We start from the raw sequence: 17500 nt of genomic DNA, 5'->3' as shown, positions 1-17500 counted from the left end.
ACACAGAGAGAGACAGGGAGAGAGACAGGGAGAGAGACAGGGAGAGAGACACAGAGAGAGACACAGAGAGAGACACAGAGAGAGACACAGAGAGAGAGGGAGAGAGACAGGGAGAGAGACACAGAGAGAGACAGAGAGAGACAGGGAGAGAGACACAGAGAGAGACAGGGAGAGAGACACAGAGAGAGACACAGAGAGAGACACAGAGAGAGACACAGAGAGAGAGAGACACAGACACAGTGAGAGACACAGAGAGAGACACAGAGAGAGACACAGAGAGAGACACAGAGAGAGAGAGACACAGAGAGAGAGAGACACAGAGAGAGAGAGACAGACACAGAGAGAGAGAGACAGACACAGAGAGAGAGAGAGAGACACAGAGAGAGACACAGAGAGAGACACAGAGAGAGAGACAGACACAGAGAGAGAGAGACAGACACAGAGAGAGAGAGACAGACACAGAGTGAGACACAGAGTGAGACACAGAGTGAGACACAGAGTGAGACAGTGAGAGAAAGAGACACAGAGAAGGGTTAGGGTTAGGGTTAGAGAGACAGTAACTGTAGATGAGTTTCAGGTGCACTTGTTGTTTGTTTGTTTGTTGGCTTGTTTGTTTGTTTACCTGTAGTAGAGTCGCTCATGTTGGCGCGAGCCTCCGCCGCTTCCAGACCGAGTTCCGGTGTTTATTTATGAATCCTGACAGGAAACGGCTCCTTTTCCTTCACAATTCTTTGTAGACTCGAAGATGCGCGCGCTCAGCGCCATGTTGCTCCGGTGTGATGACCAGCGCGAGCTCAAAAAGTCCCGGTGTACTGCACGAGCACAGCGCGTTTATACCCCTCCCCCTCCTCCGCGCGCTCCCCCCCTCCCCCTCCTCGCCCGCCCCCCGCTGGGCGGAGCCTCGGTGTGAGGGGAAGCACGGGACAGAATGAATGAGTACACTCTGCTGATCTTCAGTATTGTGTGTATTTAAACCCATTTCAGTGTGATCTTTGCTCATCACAGGACAAAAGAACATTCCTAAAAGCTGTCTGAAGAATATAAATATATTGATATAAAAACTACAGATGAAAACCTCCGGAACACATTTGGATAAAAAGTGTCAATATATGGGATATTGGGAGGGGGTGTATGTATATTTGGGACTTCTGGGACACGCTGTAGAACATCCAGAAGAATGGGAGTGAAAACAGATCTTCTGGAAATTCTCAGCATTTACAGATAAATAAGAAGGGAATATTACAGCATTGCGTGTTAACGTTCTTACAACGTTATATAAACGTGTGGAAACGTCACGCAGTCAACAGATCTCCAACTGAATCACCTCAAACCTTTTATAATCATAACACCCAGAAAATGTCCTGTCACGACTAATTATTACCTCTCGATGATATCATGCACTGTGTGTGTGTGTGTGTGTGTGTGTGTGTGTGTGTGTGTGTGTGTTTCAGATTGAATGCTTCACTGATTCTCACTTTGACCTTGCTGGAAATATATTCCTGCAGAGAAACAGGAAAAGTTCTTTTTTGAGATGTATTTCCTGTTTGAGCCGAAACACCGGTTTATTACATAAACAGAACGTTTATAACGTCACGTAAAGCTCTGTATGAAACCTGTTCATCATTTATACACACTTCAAAAGAAAAGAAATAAAAGATGGTCTTTAGTGAACTACTGCGTATTCTGTGTCTGTTTCGGTCAATTCTTCAGTTCTCCATCACTCTGAATACTCCGAGAGCTGTTAGTGGTTAAAAATCCAAACCCAGTGTTAATTTACTCAAACACACACACACACACACACAGAAAACCTTCACCTTCAGGCGTCTCACTGCATTTAAATCATCTCTCTTCAGCATGGGAATGGGAATGCAGTGTGTGTCTGGTCAGTGTCGTGTTGCCGTCAGTGACCTGTTATTTCATTAAGCCTGGTTCAGAGTTCTGCAGTAGTTTAGTGAACAATTTTCCATTTTCATCAGTGTGTGTGTGTGTGTGTGTGTGTGTGTGTGTGTGTGTGTGTGTGCGCGCGCACGTTGATTCGGAATGCTGAGTCAGCATTTATCATTAACTACACACAGAGGATTTGGGGAAATTCAGCTATAACTAGTTGAACAGCTGTTGAACATAATTACTTCCTTAAATGGAACTCGATAAACATCTGTAATCAGCGTCAGATGAACGACCGACACGTCGTTAGTAAAAAATACATCATCGTTAACATAAAGTATGTATCTGCATGTATCACAGGTAAGGATGGTTTAGTTCTCACCTGTGTTTATTTGTTTGTTTATAGAAGTTGGTGAGGATTCGGGCCCTGATAAATAACAATAATGGAAGAAAGAAAGAGAAACGAAGGAAAGTGACAAAATAAAGGAGAAAAAGAAAGAAAGGGTCATGTGTTGTTCTTCGCAGTCATACGGTTAAAAGATTCTTTACTGGACCGATCTTTAGTTTTTTAAAGGGAATGTGTGTGTGGGGTTCTACACAGAACCTTTAAAGATTGTCTCGAACCTTTACAGCTTTTAAACGTACCCTTCACGTCTAAAGTGTCTTCTGCATAACCGTAACATAAAAACATTCTGATCACCATCACGATGATGTTTTATTTATTTAAGATAAACACAACGCTGATCTTCACGTTTTCTTCTCACAGTTAACTGGTAAGGAAACACACACCCGGGCAGGTTTATCGTGTACATCACGGCTCTACGACTCAGAGCTGCGGACGTGCAGACACACAGAAACACGCTCGGTCTTCAGTAGAAGTTACTGATGAACTGAATCCGATGTTTAGAGTAAAATCATCAACGGCGAATGGAGTCGAGTCTCTAAAATACGTCTCTCTGCACGTCTGTGACGTCTCTCAGTCCCACTTGGAGGTTTTTCTGCGCATGTATCTCTCACCCTCGCTGTCCACGGCCTCATAAAGCTCCCGAGAGTTCTCCTTCACAGCGTGCAGATAGCCGAGATACCCCACACACAGCGTGACGGTGACCAGGCCGAACGCCATCATCGGTTTATTCTGTATAGGAGACAAACGTACAGTCAGGGTTCACAATGATCTGATAACTGTTTCAGTCCAGATATCAGAGCAAATTTAAACAAACTCAGTTCACATCAGCTCTGATTAATCAACACCAGACTTCTGTGTAGAAAAGAAAGAAAGAAAATCCAGTTTTAGTGCGAAGCGAGTTACGCGAGCTTGTAATTATCTGTTTTGAGTAAACACATGTTAATAAAATACCAATTAGTTCATCCTGCATCTGGAAACAGCTGTTTATCAGCAGTGTTTACACGACAGAGATGATAATTACATTGTTAATTTCATGCATTTACACCACAGTCTAAAGCTTACTGACAACTCGGACTAAATGCATCAAACACTGGATACAACTTTAATGAAGGAAATTTAATAAACTGAAATTCTGCCAAGTTATTAAGCTGTTTAGCGACTCTACACACGCTTCCGGTAGTGACGGCGTGTTTATGGAAGTGACGTCAGTTCCCCGTTAAACAAAACCGCTGTAACATTTCACTACACCAGTATTATCATTCTTTATTTATTATTTATTTATTATAAACGTATTATTTAGATTTGATTTAAATAAATGTGGGATTTACAGGTTTGATGAAGAGTTCCGGGTTGACCGCGCGGAACAGTGACGTGGTTCTGACTCCCCTCAATCCGGGTACTTTACTGTCGTTCTCTGAAGGTGACATGACTGCGGCTCAACAAAGACTCTGCTTTCACACAAACACTGAGTTAATTTTTTAAATAAAGTTTAAATAAATGTTATAAAGAGAAAAAAAAGTATAAAGAGAAAGGCGAACTTTATAAAGTACAGAGGGACAAACAGACGGATCGATGTAGCTGTGAGTCGCTGAGCGCCGCCATCTTGTGCGGAGCAGAGAGTTGGGTTGCCAGATTGAAATAATCACTACACAAACAAACATTTGTAACGACAAATGTAATACAATTTGATATAAATATTAATTATAATAACATTACATTTTGTCCAGAAATAATTTTGGTAAACGGCAAACAATTTTACAGGAAATCTGGCTTAACTGTTAATCATAAATATTTATTACTTAAAAAGATAATTCAGCCTAATGTTGCAAATGACGTTTTATGAGAGAACACCTGAACGATTAAAATCGGTAAATTTTAAGTATTTTACGATTCATATAAATCCTGGATTTTGTGATGTACATAAAAATAAATGAGATGGTTATTCCAAAATAATTACACTTAATAACCTAAATCTGGCAACCATGTAGTCCCGCTGCACCGTGACGTCACTGCGCCACCTGCTGGACGGAAAGGCGCATGTGGAGTGAGACAGTAAAATAAATTTCACTGGGAGTGAAAACATCCAGAATTCAGGATTTATAGCATACATTTAACCTCTTTTTGTACTTTTTGTAGAACTGAAAGATAAGAAGAAGAAAACCAGAAACAATGAATATTCATTTAAATTTTTCTGATGAAGAGAAAATAGAAAATAAAAGCAGTATGGCACATCATCACATCGCATCATAAAACCCCCAAAAAGTGTCAAAAACCAAAGGCACAAATTCAACACTATAAATGATTAAATACAGAGGAATTCAAAAATGATCATTAAATTATTAACATTAAACAAATTAACAAAAAAATTGCTCTCGACAGATCTTCAAAAAAAAAATTAAATTCATAAAAGATGACGTATTCTTGGGCATTTTTCCCCTTTTCTAGCCTTCAGTCAGTCAAAGTAAATGAATAATTCACAACAACTGAATCCTTTTTGTTGTACATTAAGTCAGACTTCAGTCAGACATGGGGCGTCATGTATTTTGTGCTTTAATGTACTCTAACACATGTATAAAAATGTACCAGTAGCAATACATTACTGACAAGAAACTCTGCTTTTTTGTGATTTCTTACAGGAATAAACATCTGACCAGATAGACACGTCCTCTCAAAACATCTGAACACACACACACACACGTGCGCGCGCACACACACGACAGTCAGCTGTTTCTCCATCTTCTTCACACAATGTACAGCTATTACAGTAGAATATAATAATATAACCTTCATAAGAGACAGTTTACAGCTGAACATGGATCTCTTTTACTTTTGGGGAGCTGGAAAGCTGATGAAGTCCCTCACACTTCCGGCCTCACAGCGCACTGTTCCACAGAATCCCCAGAACCGCGTGAAGGTACCGCAGGCAGAGGGAAGGGCGGGAGGAGCACCTCTGAGTGCGGGTCCCTGATGAAGATGAAGGAAGGTAAAGGGGTTAAAAGGTCAGGTGCAGCGGGTTGGGTTTAATACTGATTTCATTACCTAATACCCAGGTGAAACCCTGAGGTGTGTTCAACACGCCTCGTCTTTCTGCATGAATAAAACAGAACCTCGTGACTGTGTGATTAAATATAAATGTCCGTCCTGTCAGTGTGATACACGCAGCACGTCTCACTGCCTTTATTAACTGCTCTAAACACTGCGTTTACACACGACACGGGCAGCACACACTCATATAAACTGTCTGAGTCACTGCAGCTGCTCACCTCCATTCATCACCTCATTCCTCCTGCTTTAATCTAAACCTCACGCAGCATCACACAGCATAACGCATCATCACGCAGCATAACGCATCATCACGCATCATCACGCAGCATAACGCATCATCACGCAGCATAACGCATCATCACGCATCATCACGCAGCATAACGCATCATCACGCAGCATAACCCTGCACACTACACCGTGCTGTGTCTTTAAATCCATGCATCATGGAAATGAAAGGCAGTGGATCTCAGGTATCTCCTTGCACAGTGTTTACTGTAACCACGGAGGAAGCCACACCCACAGCTGCCAAACAGGTGAGACTGCTTCATCAGTCACATTTGCATTCCAAATTCTCCACCGGACGTGGAGGCAGAACACGACCGAGCTGCTGTACACAACTCCTCCGAAGCAGGAATCCTCCCAAATCCTCAGGTGAGTGATTATACTTTTATATTCCCTCTGTGGAGTTTAACGAGTTCCTCCTGTCTCGACTTCAGTCTCTTCACCAACCAAAAACCCTCATCATCCTCCACAGCACCTCCATATTATATAGTTATACTGATAACGTAAGGAAGATTTACAATCTATTAACAACAGATCTGAACATCTGTACACTGCTACACTGTGGGACGGGAGAGAAGTCACTCAGAAGGATTTCAGCTTCATTTTGACATCATTCACTAAACTTATAAACATAACAGCATAGATATACACTCTACACTCTTTACATTCAGTTCACTTCACTGGGAACGATTTCTATTATTCACACACACACACACACACACACACACACACACACACAGTAAAATGAAAGCTATTAAACACTGGACACTGAGGAACAGGAATGTTCTCAGTCTCAAAATGAAACTGGAACACAATGTGAGTATATATTTATTATTTCTCTTTATTTACACCGAGACAAAGACAACAGACTAAAACAAACACACACACACACACACACACACACACACACACACACACACACACACACAGCACTGAGCAGTGAAAAGGACTCAGAGGAAAATAAAAGGAAGTTGTGTTTTGGGAACTCTGATTTATTTCTTCTTTATTTATTGAAACGCATTCACACACGTTCTCCTCTAGAACGTTCTCAGCAGTATCCATCACATTAAAACAGGGTTTTATATCAGTTTACATCACGTGTGTCGCTTCTGTTCTCATTAAACCCGTTTTTATGATTATTTGTATTTTTGTGTGCTTAAGCAGTTGATTTTTATTCAGCTCGTTGCTGCTCACAGATGTGTTTACGACACCGGATCATTTTCCTCAGTAAATATCTAAATAAATGACCGCAGGTAATATTTCTATCTCGGGTGTTTAATCGGGTTCTTTATCTACTTTTAGGACTCGAGTGAAAATCTGATGATGTTTTAGATCAGATTTATGCAGAAATGTAGAAAGAGTTCACAAACTTTCGAGCACCAGTGTATTAACACATGTAATTAGTTCTAGTAAGAATATTGTATTTAAAAAATGAATAAATATCATTATATTATCTTTAGATCAGTCACATTATTATAAATAATATTAATAGCTGATCCTTAATTACACTCATGTTTACATTTATCAGCAGCATATCGTTTATAACTTATTATTATTATTATTCTTAATAAAAGTACTGAATATGGGATTTTAACTGCCCCACGTTTCCTCCTGTAGTCATGAACTGGTCTTTCCTGGAGAGCATCCTGAGCGGCGTGAATAAATACTCCACTGTGATTGGTCGGCTTTGGCTCTCCGTGCTCTTCATCTTCCGCATCATGGTGTTCGTGGCCGCTGCAGAAAACGTCTGGAAAGACGAGTCGAAGGATTTCGTGTGTAACACTCAGCAGCCCGGCTGCGAGAACGTCTGCTTCGACCGGTTGTTCCCCGTGTCTCAGGCACGTCTGTGGGCTCTGCAGCTCATCATGGTGTCCACGCCATCCCTGCTGGTGGCCCTGCACGTGGCGTATCGCGAGCACCGCGAGAAAAAACACGGCCGCAAACTTTATGAAGATAAAGGCAGTATCGACGGTGGTCTGCTGTGCACGTACCTCCTCAGCCTGGTCCTGAAGACGACCTTCGAGGTGGGCACGCTGCTCATCTTCTACTTCATGTATAGCGGATTTGAGGTTCCTCGGATGTACCGGTGCACGGAGAGCCCCTGTCCCAACACGGTGGACTGCTACATCTCCAAAGCCACAGAGAAGAAGATCTTCCTCTACATCATGGGCTGCACATCTGCCCTGTGCGTGGTCCTGAACTTGGCAGAGATGATCTACATCCTGTCCAAGCAGTGCTGGAAGAGTTTCAGTAAGAGATACGTCCCGGTCCAGAAGAGAACGTGTGGATGCCACACCCACTCCACGTCTGCGCTCGCTCTCGGGTCGGCCGGACCCAAACACGTTCCGTCCGTGAGCAAAGAGGACGGGGTTCGGGTCCATCCATCGCAAGCTGTGAACGAACTTCCCACCTGATTCACACAGCACGTGGACTTCCTGTTCGCTTCTCTTCTCCTTATTCTTCTTCTTCTTCTGAGAAACAGTGCTGTTTTCCAAATGCACAACTATACAGACATCTTAAAAGACCACCGACTGTAAAGACACCGATCCTGATTCGTGTCGGAGACATGACCGTCCTCCACGGCCTTAATAACTTTGGTGATATTCTGGATTTTATTTGGTTTATTTTAAGAGCACAACAGGTCTGTTTCAGTTTAAATCTTACGTTCCTTCATTTCAGTGGGAATGTAGAGATTACTTTAAAAGCTGTCCTACATGCGTCTTAATAAATAAAAAAACACCTTCAAAAAATAAAGAATTAAGAAAGAGAACTTGATTTGATTTTAAAAGCACTTAAAAACCTTTTTAGTGACTCGACTCATTCGAGCTCAGTTAAATGATTCATTTAAATTCCTTCACCGATTCACACAGACGTGCAGAACGACCTAAATCCAAATAGATTAATCTGTCAAATAGATTAATCTGTGATATTGTGTCGTTTTATAATAATATGCATGTATATCGGACCTACAGATCACTCAGTGGCATAAATGACTCACTGACTCAGCGGTACCGACTCAGGGGGAGGGGCTTGCATTAGTGACATCAATATTACAGTTCTAGTTGGTGGAAAAGGATCAGACTGCCAGGATGAGTCTGTTTTTTATATTCTACCATCATAATAAGTGAATTATTTTATTTGCATTGAATGAGTTATCAATATTTAATGCACATGTAAGTAAATATTTCCTCTCTCTCTCTCTCTATATTATATATATATATATATATATATATATATATATATATATATATATATATATATATATATATATATATATATATATATATATACACACACACGTGTATACACACAGTAACAGTAGTGCAATGTCATTTTCTTGCAGTCCACTGATTTATTATAAAAACAGTACTTTAAAAATGGTCTAGTATTATATTTTTATATTATGAGAAATGTTAAACACCCTGTGTATGACCGTATGCCAGTGAAATGTACCTGTAATATGGCAGTAAACCACACACCTGAATAATCATCGTACTCTTCTTCTTCAAGACTAAATGTCCGGTTAATTCTTTAGTGTTAAGTCCAGGAGACACGAGGAAAGAAACCCACACACAAGCACACAGAGGTAGAAAATGCAAGCTGTAATAAATTGGTCTCTGCTGTTGAAGGTACAGACTGCTGGTGGCAGTAAATTATCCGGAGAGTCAGTATGTGCACACACAGACACCACGCTATAGACGTTCAAAATTTACAATGCAAGATGAACAAGACTAAAATGGTTACCACCTACAGCTCACCACCGCACTACAGGGCCACCGGTCCGACGCCAACAGAAGCTAGCTCCTACGGGGAACCGCTACGGGTTCAAATCGTCCTCTAAAGGTTCATTTCCAACATCAACAACATGTGCCGGATAACTGTTTAAGGGCATGCGTAAGAGGTATATCATTAACTGTTTTCATTAACAACTTTAAACAAAACAAGTTTAATACACAGTCTCTGTCGAGGGATTAGCAGACGTTAACAGGAGCATTCAGCGTCACGGGCGTGGAAAACTTCCCCACAGTTAATAACCCACTGAACTCATTAAACATCGCAGTAACACTGGAGCTATAAGGAGAACTACCCCTTAATGTCGGACACGCCCTCTTTCTGAATGACCACGGCGGGACGCATGTCATGCAGCTGCTTGAGCAAGAGTTCGAAAACGTTCGAGAAGCCTCTGTGCACCTCGAACGTCACCTTGCTGAGAGACGTGAGTTTCTGAGGGTTCTTAAATTCCACGAGTTTCAGTACATCTCGGCAGTGATGGTCAGGATTGATCCGGCTGCACACCACCGAGGCCGTCTTCAGGTGCACGGTCGGGAACTTCCTGCGTGCATGCAGGTCCGATAAAGTCGCCGTCTTCCTCTTTCCGGCGGACTGACTCGACTCCTCTAGGAACTTGAGGAAGGACACTTCGAAGCCCATGGGCTTGAAGGAGCTCAGTGTGGCGTTTCGCTCCGGCGGCGCGGCACCAGACGAAGCGGAGTCAGAATTGATGTCTGCATAGTTGACGGAGTGATTCTGTGCCGCTCTTAACCTCGTCACTCTCTTGCGTGCAATCTGCAAGTGTTTGACGCGTTCTCCCTTGCGTGGACGCCCTCTCTTTCGCTTCACCACCACGGAGATATCCGAGCTCAGGTCGCTGGACAGTTTAGCGTCCGAAACTTCGGTGTCCTCGGTGCTCTCCTTCTCGGACGTCGGCTTCGAGAACTCCGATTCGCTGGGTCCGGCGCCCTCGTTCTCGGACGCCTCGATAGAGCTCTCGTCAGATTTGTCGGTATCGTCGCTTCTCGACGCGATGCGTTTGTACTTGGAGCGAGCCATTTTCTTGCAGAAGATGTAGTTGCTCCTCTGCTGCTCCAGGTACTGTTTCGGCAGGCCGTGCTGGACGTAATGCTTCATGAGCCTCCGCTCGGACTCGGCGACCGTCTCGCAGCCTTTAAGCATGCAGGGGTACTGTAACTGGATCCTCTTGGTGCACATGGCGGAGGCTTCCTCTTTCGTTTTCAAAATGGGGTTTCCGTATTTCGTCCAGAGGTTCTTTTGTTTCCGTCTCTTTTTCTCACCCCCTTTCTGAATAGGTTTTTTATGAATTTCCCGATTTTCCTTCTCAAGCGAGACTAAACTGTTCTTCGGAGGACGGCCAAGTCGGACACCTCTCGAGTTGAGCAGGCGGAGTTTGTAAAGGTCTTGGTGTTTTTTCATGATGTGCCGCAGTAGGTTGGACCGTGTGGTATAAACGCAGCTACACCCCTCCACCTCACATTGGAACATCCCATCAACAGGCTCAGATCTGGAGAGCTTGACCTTCTTGTGTTCGCTTTCAACGTGGTTAACGTACTTCCAGAATCCAGTGAAGGTTACCTCACAGTCCGGCTGGTCGCACCGAAACCTGCCCAGGTTCATACCAGACATCATGACGCCTGCTTTGTCCAGGCTAAGCTTGTGGAGCTGAAGGTAATGCTGCAGAAGGTCTGTCACGGCCTGGAATATTCGGGAGCAGTCTTTGACCTGACATCGAAACTCCGTCACCTCACAGACTTCACCGTCAGGTGTGTCGTTCTCCTCCTCGTTCTCCTCGTTCTCCTCGTTCTCCTCCTCCATCTGCTCGTCCTCATCGTTAACTTCGAATTTGGGAAGGGCAGACTGGTGCACTGCTTTGTAGTGAAGAATCAGATTGTGCTGAATGGTAAAGGCGGCCACGCAGCCCTGATGGACGCAGCGGTAAGGCCGATACGGGCTAAAGACATCGTCCAGGTCCATCTTCTTCTCCTTCGCCTTCTTGGTCACTTCCTTTGGTTTTGGCATTTTAGATCTTCCCAATTTGGACTTCTTATCCGGGGACAGGTTACATACCTGTGCTGAGACTGAAGGACTCTGGGCAACAGGTGGTGCACCTGAAGGCAACAGACCCCCAGGGAGCATTCCATGGGTGTGAGAAGGTGCGAGAGATCCTGGAACGAACCCGTTCGGCCGATTTAACTGCTGCTCCACACTCGAGGACGTCAACAAGGCAGGAACAGCCTTAATCACTGACGCATGCGCAGTAGTCTGACTCTGGAGATGATCTGGAATCGTCTGTGCTCTCAGTATCGTCCCGGGGACACCAGGGTCCACGGAAGCGACAGGAAGCTGTTGTTTAAAAGGCTGAAAGTTGAATTCTGTTTTAATGCTACCGACACCAGGTATCAAACCCGGGACAGAACCGGTCTCAGCATGCTGCCGCTGTCCAGAAAAGGGCGCCTTCGGAACCATCAGACCGAGCAAATCCGAGACCTTCGAAGTGGTACACAGACTCTGATCAGCCTCCGAGGACTTCCGACTGTAATGGCGTGTAATCCCCATCTTCACCACCTGCTCGTGAGAGTAATTGTGAACGGACTGATAATGGGTTCTGAGGTTGGAGTTCCGCGTGAAGGTCTTGGGACAGAGTTGACAATTAAAAGGCGCAAAGTTGGACTGTTCCTTCCGACACTGATTAAGCATGTCCTCTGTGTAGTTATGCTGCTTCATGAGATGTTTGAAGAGCGCATCTTTAGTCATGGCTCTGTAACCGCAGCCGTCGTTGTCGCAGGAATAGCCTCGTACCATGAGCGCGTACGTAGCTTCTGAGGGCTTAGTGACTCCTTCCGTCTCTACAGGTATAACAGGGGTCTGGTCACGGTTTCGGATTTCTCTATCCAGATCCAGTCTTTCAAGAGCTTTTTGAATTTCTGTGATTTCATCATCAATGTCGTCGTGTTGTTGTACTGGTGGATTATTAAACGCGTCGTTTGTTAGATTGGCGTCAGAAGCACAAGGCGGGGGAATCTGCCTGGAGGTCTCGTCAGGTACGATGCTTCCAGCTGAGGTGTAACACTCACCAAGTTCAGCACCGCCTCCACCTCGTACAGGCTCGTTACTGTGATGAGCTTTTTGAATGACATGCGTGGAGTGGTGAGAAACGTCCATCGCTGGACTCTGTAAAGCAGAGTTCTCGACACCTTGACCTTGGCACAAACCGGTTCTTTTCTGGAAGTCTCCGGCTAATATCTGTTCACGAAGCCTTTCCTTGACGCTCTTTTCCGACACCAGGTTCTGAGCAAGACTAGCCATGGCAGCGAGAAGCCCGTCGTTGGATAATCCACTAGCGTTTGTAATGGTAGATTTGTCCTTAATCTCCTTAATCTTGTTTAGTGTTTCAGCTTGAAGGATTCTGTCGATGGGATTAGTGGGACTCCTGCTGAAGTCTGAGTCAGAGGTTTGGTTTTCACTTAGCAAACGAGACAGAAGTTGATCTGAGGCAGCAGTGTCACTTGGTAAGGGGGTGCGAGACTGGCTGTAATTCATTTGATGCGGACCACGCTTGTCTTTGATGTTTCCCGTGTGTTGGATCACACTGCTTTGGCTGTCTTGAAGGTAAGAGAGAGAGGATTCTGCAAAAGCCTGCTGACGTGCACCAACAGACTCGGCCAGACTCGGTGAATTCTGCTGGACGCTTTTGGAGCTCGGTTTACTGTCAGTGTTGTACGTGGAATCTTTAGTGTTCAGAAAAGTGACATTTGGAAACAATTTTGGGTCAAGGGGGCCTTTACTCAGCGAAGGCCAAGTCTGAGCAGAACCGACCTGTGCAGAAGGCGAGGACTGGGGCGTATCTGACAGATGAGGGGAGTTCAGAAGCTCAAGAAACGAGCTAGGGAGATCTGCAGACAGAACCGCTTCATCGTAGGGTTTGCAGACCGCACGTTTAGACAGATGTCCTCCAAGAGATTTAGGACTCTGGAACTCTCTAAAGCACCTACAGCAAATGAACTTTCCGTCTTTGATGATGGCAGGCCACTTCGTTCTGCTGCTCCGTTTCCTTTTTTTGACGTCGCTATCGTGTGAGGAACTGCCGCCAGTGTCGTCTTGAGAAGTTTGAGAGTTCATGGCTGCAGGAGGGTTGCTTTGTTGTGACATGTTTGGAGGAGACGGAACCAAATCTGTGTTTCTCTCCAGTTTTACGACACACTCTGTATGCTTGACTACAGGTATCGAGTTGGGCTTGGGTTGCTGGACGTAGTGAGGTGGAGAAGAGCCGTTGGGATGGCCGATTTTGGCCAGATTGTTGGTGGTTACGGTAACATCTGGTCGGGTCTGGAAGAAGCGGCAGGAGGGGTTGTTTTGATGCTGGAAAGAGGGGTAGCCCATTTCCCCATTATAGGTATTTGGCACTTGGGATTGAGACGTAACGTCCATCTGTGAGGAGAAATGTCCAACAGAAGACGTCATCGCTTGAGGATGGTAATTCTGCTGCTGGAGCGAACTGTTCATCGGGACGGAATTCCATGAAGCGTGAGGAGCTAGATCAGGCTGATTTGCGGCATTTCCTAACTGTGAGAGCACAATGGGATCCAATATGCTGTCCATCTGGTTTGGGAAAGTCTGAGCAGGAAGACCGGTTAAATGGGAAGACCCAGAGGGGTAACTGGAGTTTAGGCAGCTTGCTGGGTAGTGCACTTGAGCGGGCGGTTTCTGCATCGGTGTCAGAGGAGCAGGAGTTCTCTGACCCAGCTGGTTCTGTAAGGGTTCTGAAGGAACACGTTTTCCGTTCATGGACGCCGGTCTGCTGGTGACCGAGGGTACTTTATTGTTCCTCCGTGCCAGTTTCCACTGCGTATAAAACTCACAGTGAGCAGCTTTCATGTGTTTGGTTAGACTTCTGTAAGAGCTGTAGTCTCGAGAACATGTCTCGTATGCACATTTGTATCGGTCCTTATCCTCGACTGCAGAACCAAGCGTGTTGGCCTGCAGGGGCTGTACCGGTCTGTTGGTGGGGAAAGGGGTGACTTGTGCAGGAAGCCTCTGAGACACAGGCATCACCGGTGGAACGTTATGAGCAGTCTGCATTAAGGGTACCATACTGTTCCCATACGGGACTGGGTATGGCGTGTGAATGGGGGTTACAGGATTGGGGTCGTATTGCCCGTATTCAGCATTTTCGCTACTGTACAAGGGCTGGGTGTGACCCTGTGAAACCGCAGACTCCATCTGAGCTTGCAAAACATCTCCTGATGGAGCTTGCTGGAAGTCTTCTAGGAGGCTCTGATATGAAGACGCTGGTGGAAGCGGGCACGACGGAGTGAGCATTGGATCGTTCATTAGCGCGTCTAACAGGGAATCTTCGGGTCTGGGTTCGTTCAAGTGAGGCATGGGAGGGTTTACTGGAGGTTGTGGGATCTGCTGGGTCTCCACGCGTGGGATCTGCTGGGTCTCCACGCGTGGGATCTGCTGGGTCTCCACGCGTGGGATCTGCTGGGTCTCCACGCGTGGGATCTGTGGCGGGGGCGGCGACTGCTGCTGCTGCACGAGTTTTGGGTCAGGTGGCTCGGTTTTGCACGTTACAAGGCCGAACGCTTGCGTGGGAGCGTGACCAGCAGGTCTGAGCATGTTTTCAACAGAGTGCTTCACTTTCACCAGACTCGTTGGGTGATCTGCAGGGCTCATCATGCAGCTGGGGTTTACTGGAGGCCCTGGATAGACATCTTGCTGAACTTCCTGCTTGGCTGGTTCACCGGAGATAGGTGGCTGAGGCTCTACAGGACGAGCGTCGTTGCTCTCAGCGGTCTGCGTCTCCACTTTCTGAGCGTTATGGCTCTCCTCGTGCAGTTCTAACTGAGACTGAGCGTGGAACACTTTACCACAGCCAGGCACTTTACAAGTAAACGTTTTGTAATGCTGCGCCTCGTGGTCGTAGAGTTTGTACGCTTCGTTGAAAGTCTTTCCACAACCAGGAAACATGCATTTAGCCTTAAAGACTGGATGTCCTTTGCTGTGCACGAGGAGCTCGGCGTTGGTGTCGAAGCTAGCTTTGCAGTTCACCTGAATGCAGGTGTAAGGCTTAGCGCCACAATGGACCTGAAGATGGTCATTGAGGTGACTGACGCTGACAAAGTGACGCCGACAATACTGACAAACGATCTTCGTGGTCTGCAATTCCAGGAAGCGCTTGGCCTCCTCGACCTCGCCGTGATCCTTCACATGGGTGAGAAGATTGCGAAAGAACTTGAACCCTTTTCTGCAGTTTGGAACAGGACAGACATTTCGCTCTCTCCCGTTGACCCTGACCCCGGTGACCTCGGACTGAGAGCACACGGCGTCTCCGTTGTACAGCTGGACAGACTCTCCGTTGCAGGTTTTAGCTTTGGCTTTCCGTGCCTGGTTTTCTCCGCTTTTGTTTCTCAGAGCTGTAATATCAGGGGTTTTAGGATCCGTCAGTTTCTTAGTGGTTTTCATCGAAGCTAAGCGCTCTTTGCAAGACAGCTTCACGTGCGAAGCGACGTGCGGCTCTAGAGTTTCTCTCGTTTCAAACGTCTCTGTGCAGATCGGACAGCTGTAATATCCGTCTCTGAAGTGAGTCTGCGCGTGTCGCACTATTCTGTGGCCGAGGAATTCTTTATCGCACAACACGCAGTACTGCATGTACGCCTGCCAGTTTCTAAACCTGGCCGACACAAAGCCTTTCTCCCTCAACTTTTTCACTTCTCTGTTTTTTTGCCGCTGGTCTGCGATTTCCTTAAGTTCGTTTGTTGTGTCCAAAAAGCACTCAAAAACGTCCTTGAACTCCTCCGGTGCAAAGTCCAAGTCCTCTCGGTCCGCTTCTACGCACCGATCGTCGTTCAGCTCATCGATGGAGGACACGATCGACGCCTCCTCACCCATAAGACCCAAGCAATGACGCTTTAGCGTCTTCCAGTCCCAGAACTCCGGATCAAAAGGCCACTGAGTTTTGAAAACTAGGAAAAGATCGCAGCGTAGAGAGTTGGGTATGGGGAGGTTCTCCTCCTCGAGCTTCTGGTCCGGCTCGTTGTAGAGAGTCTCCACGGCGTAGTATGAGTCGACCGTCGGCTCCAGGAGGAACTCCGTTAGCTGGCAGGCCCGCTTCACTTCCAAGTCAGAAGGCAGGAGGCAGGAAATGGTTTTGCAGATGGTGGCCTTGTTGGCTCCCTCGCAGGACTCCATTCGCAGGGCACGTATACACATCTCGATGCAGGTTGGCAGTCCGATCTTGTCCAACTGCAGATTAGAAAACAAGAACAGCTGTAAGTTTCGATCGGATTTCACGCCATCGTGAGCGTTACCCCCCAGCGAGGGAAGACCAGGCTGACTGGACGAAGAACTCACTCACCTCAGACTGGATCACTTTAATAAAGAATAGCAGGTGGAACACCGTTTTGGCGAGTTGAGACATCTTCTGGCATTTTTCCAGAAAGCTCTGCTCTGAAGGCTCCAATCGCTTCAGGAGTTTACTCCAGAAAAGTGTCAGCTCCCTGGAAGAGAGAGGAAGAGAGAGAGAGAGAGAGAGAGAGAGAGAGAGAGAGATGAATAACTTACCATTAATTACCACCTCACGCTGCTTCGACTGGCATAAACAATAAAACGGACTGAACTCTGACCCTGGGTCTAGTTTATATTTGGTGACTTTAATCAGTGGAGCTCGGATTGAACTTGCTGATAGAGCTGAGGATTTCTGATCTTTTATAATAATAATAATAATAATAATAATAATAATAGTAAGACATGGTGTGGTACTTGTTCCACATGCAGGAACGTGTTTAGAAACGGACCAGGCGCAGTAGGAGTCCTCCTGCAGGAGCTGTCGGGTCAGGAAACCCGAACATAGCGTAAACGCTCCTCTCTCATCTCCTTCTGCTTCCAGGTTACAGATCATCTCCAGAGCGTCCCGACAGTCCACCTGGGAGAGCTGCAGGAGACAGGGGGTCAGACTTTAACGGTGTGTGGACAACGTGGTTTTTTACATCGACTGTAACAGCGTATCAGTGAGTCCGTGCTCTCCTTATGCTGGTTTACTCTGTAATTATGTGCACTGTAGTGTAGGTGTCCTCATGTCTCTAAAAA

General features: G+C 45.9%; 4 protein-coding genes across 7 annotated transcripts in view; 1 reads left to right on the top strand and 3 right to left on the bottom strand.

The window, feature by feature from the left end:
• si:ch211-241j12.3 (uncharacterized) overlaps nucleotides 1-826 on the bottom strand; it is a 15263-nt gene extending 14437 nt beyond the window's left edge. For both annotated transcript variants that reach the window (XM_053686047.1, XM_053686048.1), the window contains exon 1: nucleotides 623-826. Coding sequence is in view for 1 of the 2 variants with exons in the window: in XM_053686048.1 (XP_053542023.1) it covers nucleotides 623-641 (19 nt within the window). In the remaining variant the exon portion in view is untranslated. The remainder of the gene's footprint in view (nucleotides 1-622) is intronic.
• A 1754-nt stretch (nucleotides 827-2580) lies between these two features.
• smim8 (small integral membrane protein 8) lies at nucleotides 2581-3943 on the bottom strand. Of its 2 annotated transcripts, none has more exons than XM_017451707.2 (3): nucleotides 3829-3943; nucleotides 3619-3738; nucleotides 2581-3019 (listed from the first exon to the last, which is right to left on the bottom strand). In XM_017451707.2, the coding sequence occupies exons 2-3, from the start codon at nucleotides 3715-3717 to the stop codon at nucleotides 2861-2863; spliced, it is 258 nt and encodes an 85-aa protein (XP_017307196.1). In that variant the 5' UTR covers nucleotides 3718-3738; nucleotides 3829-3943; the 3' UTR covers nucleotides 2581-2860. The 2 variants fall into 2 exon arrangements, with proteins under 2 accessions (XP_017307196.1, XP_017307204.1); XM_017451715.3 differs by having other exon boundaries at nucleotides 3841-3911.
• Nucleotides 3944-5798: 1855 nt separating this feature from the next.
• Nucleotides 5799-8837, top strand: gjb7 (gap junction protein beta 7). 2 transcript variants are annotated; one of them, XM_017451679.3, is made up of 3 exons: nucleotides 5799-5986; nucleotides 6782-6870; nucleotides 7235-8837. In XM_017451679.3, exons 2-3 carry the CDS (start codon nucleotides 6861-6863, stop codon nucleotides 8029-8031), a joined length of 807 nt encoding a protein of 268 aa, XP_017307168.1. In that variant the 5' UTR covers nucleotides 5799-5986; nucleotides 6782-6860; the 3' UTR covers nucleotides 8032-8837. The 2 variants fall into 2 exon arrangements, with proteins under 2 accessions (XP_017307168.1, XP_017307176.1); XM_017451687.3 differs by lacking the exon at nucleotides 6782-6870 and having other exon boundaries at nucleotides 5801-5986; nucleotides 7235-8836.
• Nucleotides 8838-9204: 367 nt separating this feature from the next.
• The window catches only part of znf292b (zinc finger protein 292b), a 13690-nt gene continuing 5394 nt past the window's right edge, over nucleotides 9205-17500 (bottom strand). Inside the window, exons 6-8 of the mRNA XM_017451365.3 lie at nucleotides 17209-17345; nucleotides 16770-16911; nucleotides 9205-16657 (exon numbers count right to left, since the gene is read on the bottom strand). Coding sequence (XP_017306854.1) covers nucleotides 9701-16657; nucleotides 16770-16911; nucleotides 17209-17345 — 7236 coding nt within the window. The 3' untranslated portion in view covers nucleotides 9205-9700. The remainder of the gene's footprint in view (nucleotides 16658-16769; nucleotides 16912-17208; nucleotides 17346-17500) is intronic.

The sequence above is a fragment of the Ictalurus punctatus genome, chromosome 2 (assembly GCF_001660625.3).
Source record: "Ictalurus punctatus breed USDA103 chromosome 2, Coco_2.0, whole genome shotgun sequence".
NCBI classification, from domain to species: Eukaryota; Metazoa; Chordata; class Actinopteri; order Siluriformes; family Ictaluridae; genus Ictalurus; species Ictalurus punctatus.
The sequence above is the reverse complement of the archived record's forward strand: the minus strand, read 5'-3'. Positions and strand labels throughout refer to the sequence as shown.

Bases quoted from the DNA above. Each gene is read 5' to 3' on its own strand.
- smim8 (XM_017451707.2), bottom strand. From the start codon at position 3,717: ATGTCACCTTCAGAGAACGACAGTAAAGTACCCGGATTGAGGGGAGTC. The intron at 3,020-3,618 runs GTAAATCCCACA...TCTCCTATACAG, and splicing joins CGGAACTCTTCATCAAACCT to AATAAACCGATGATGGCGTT.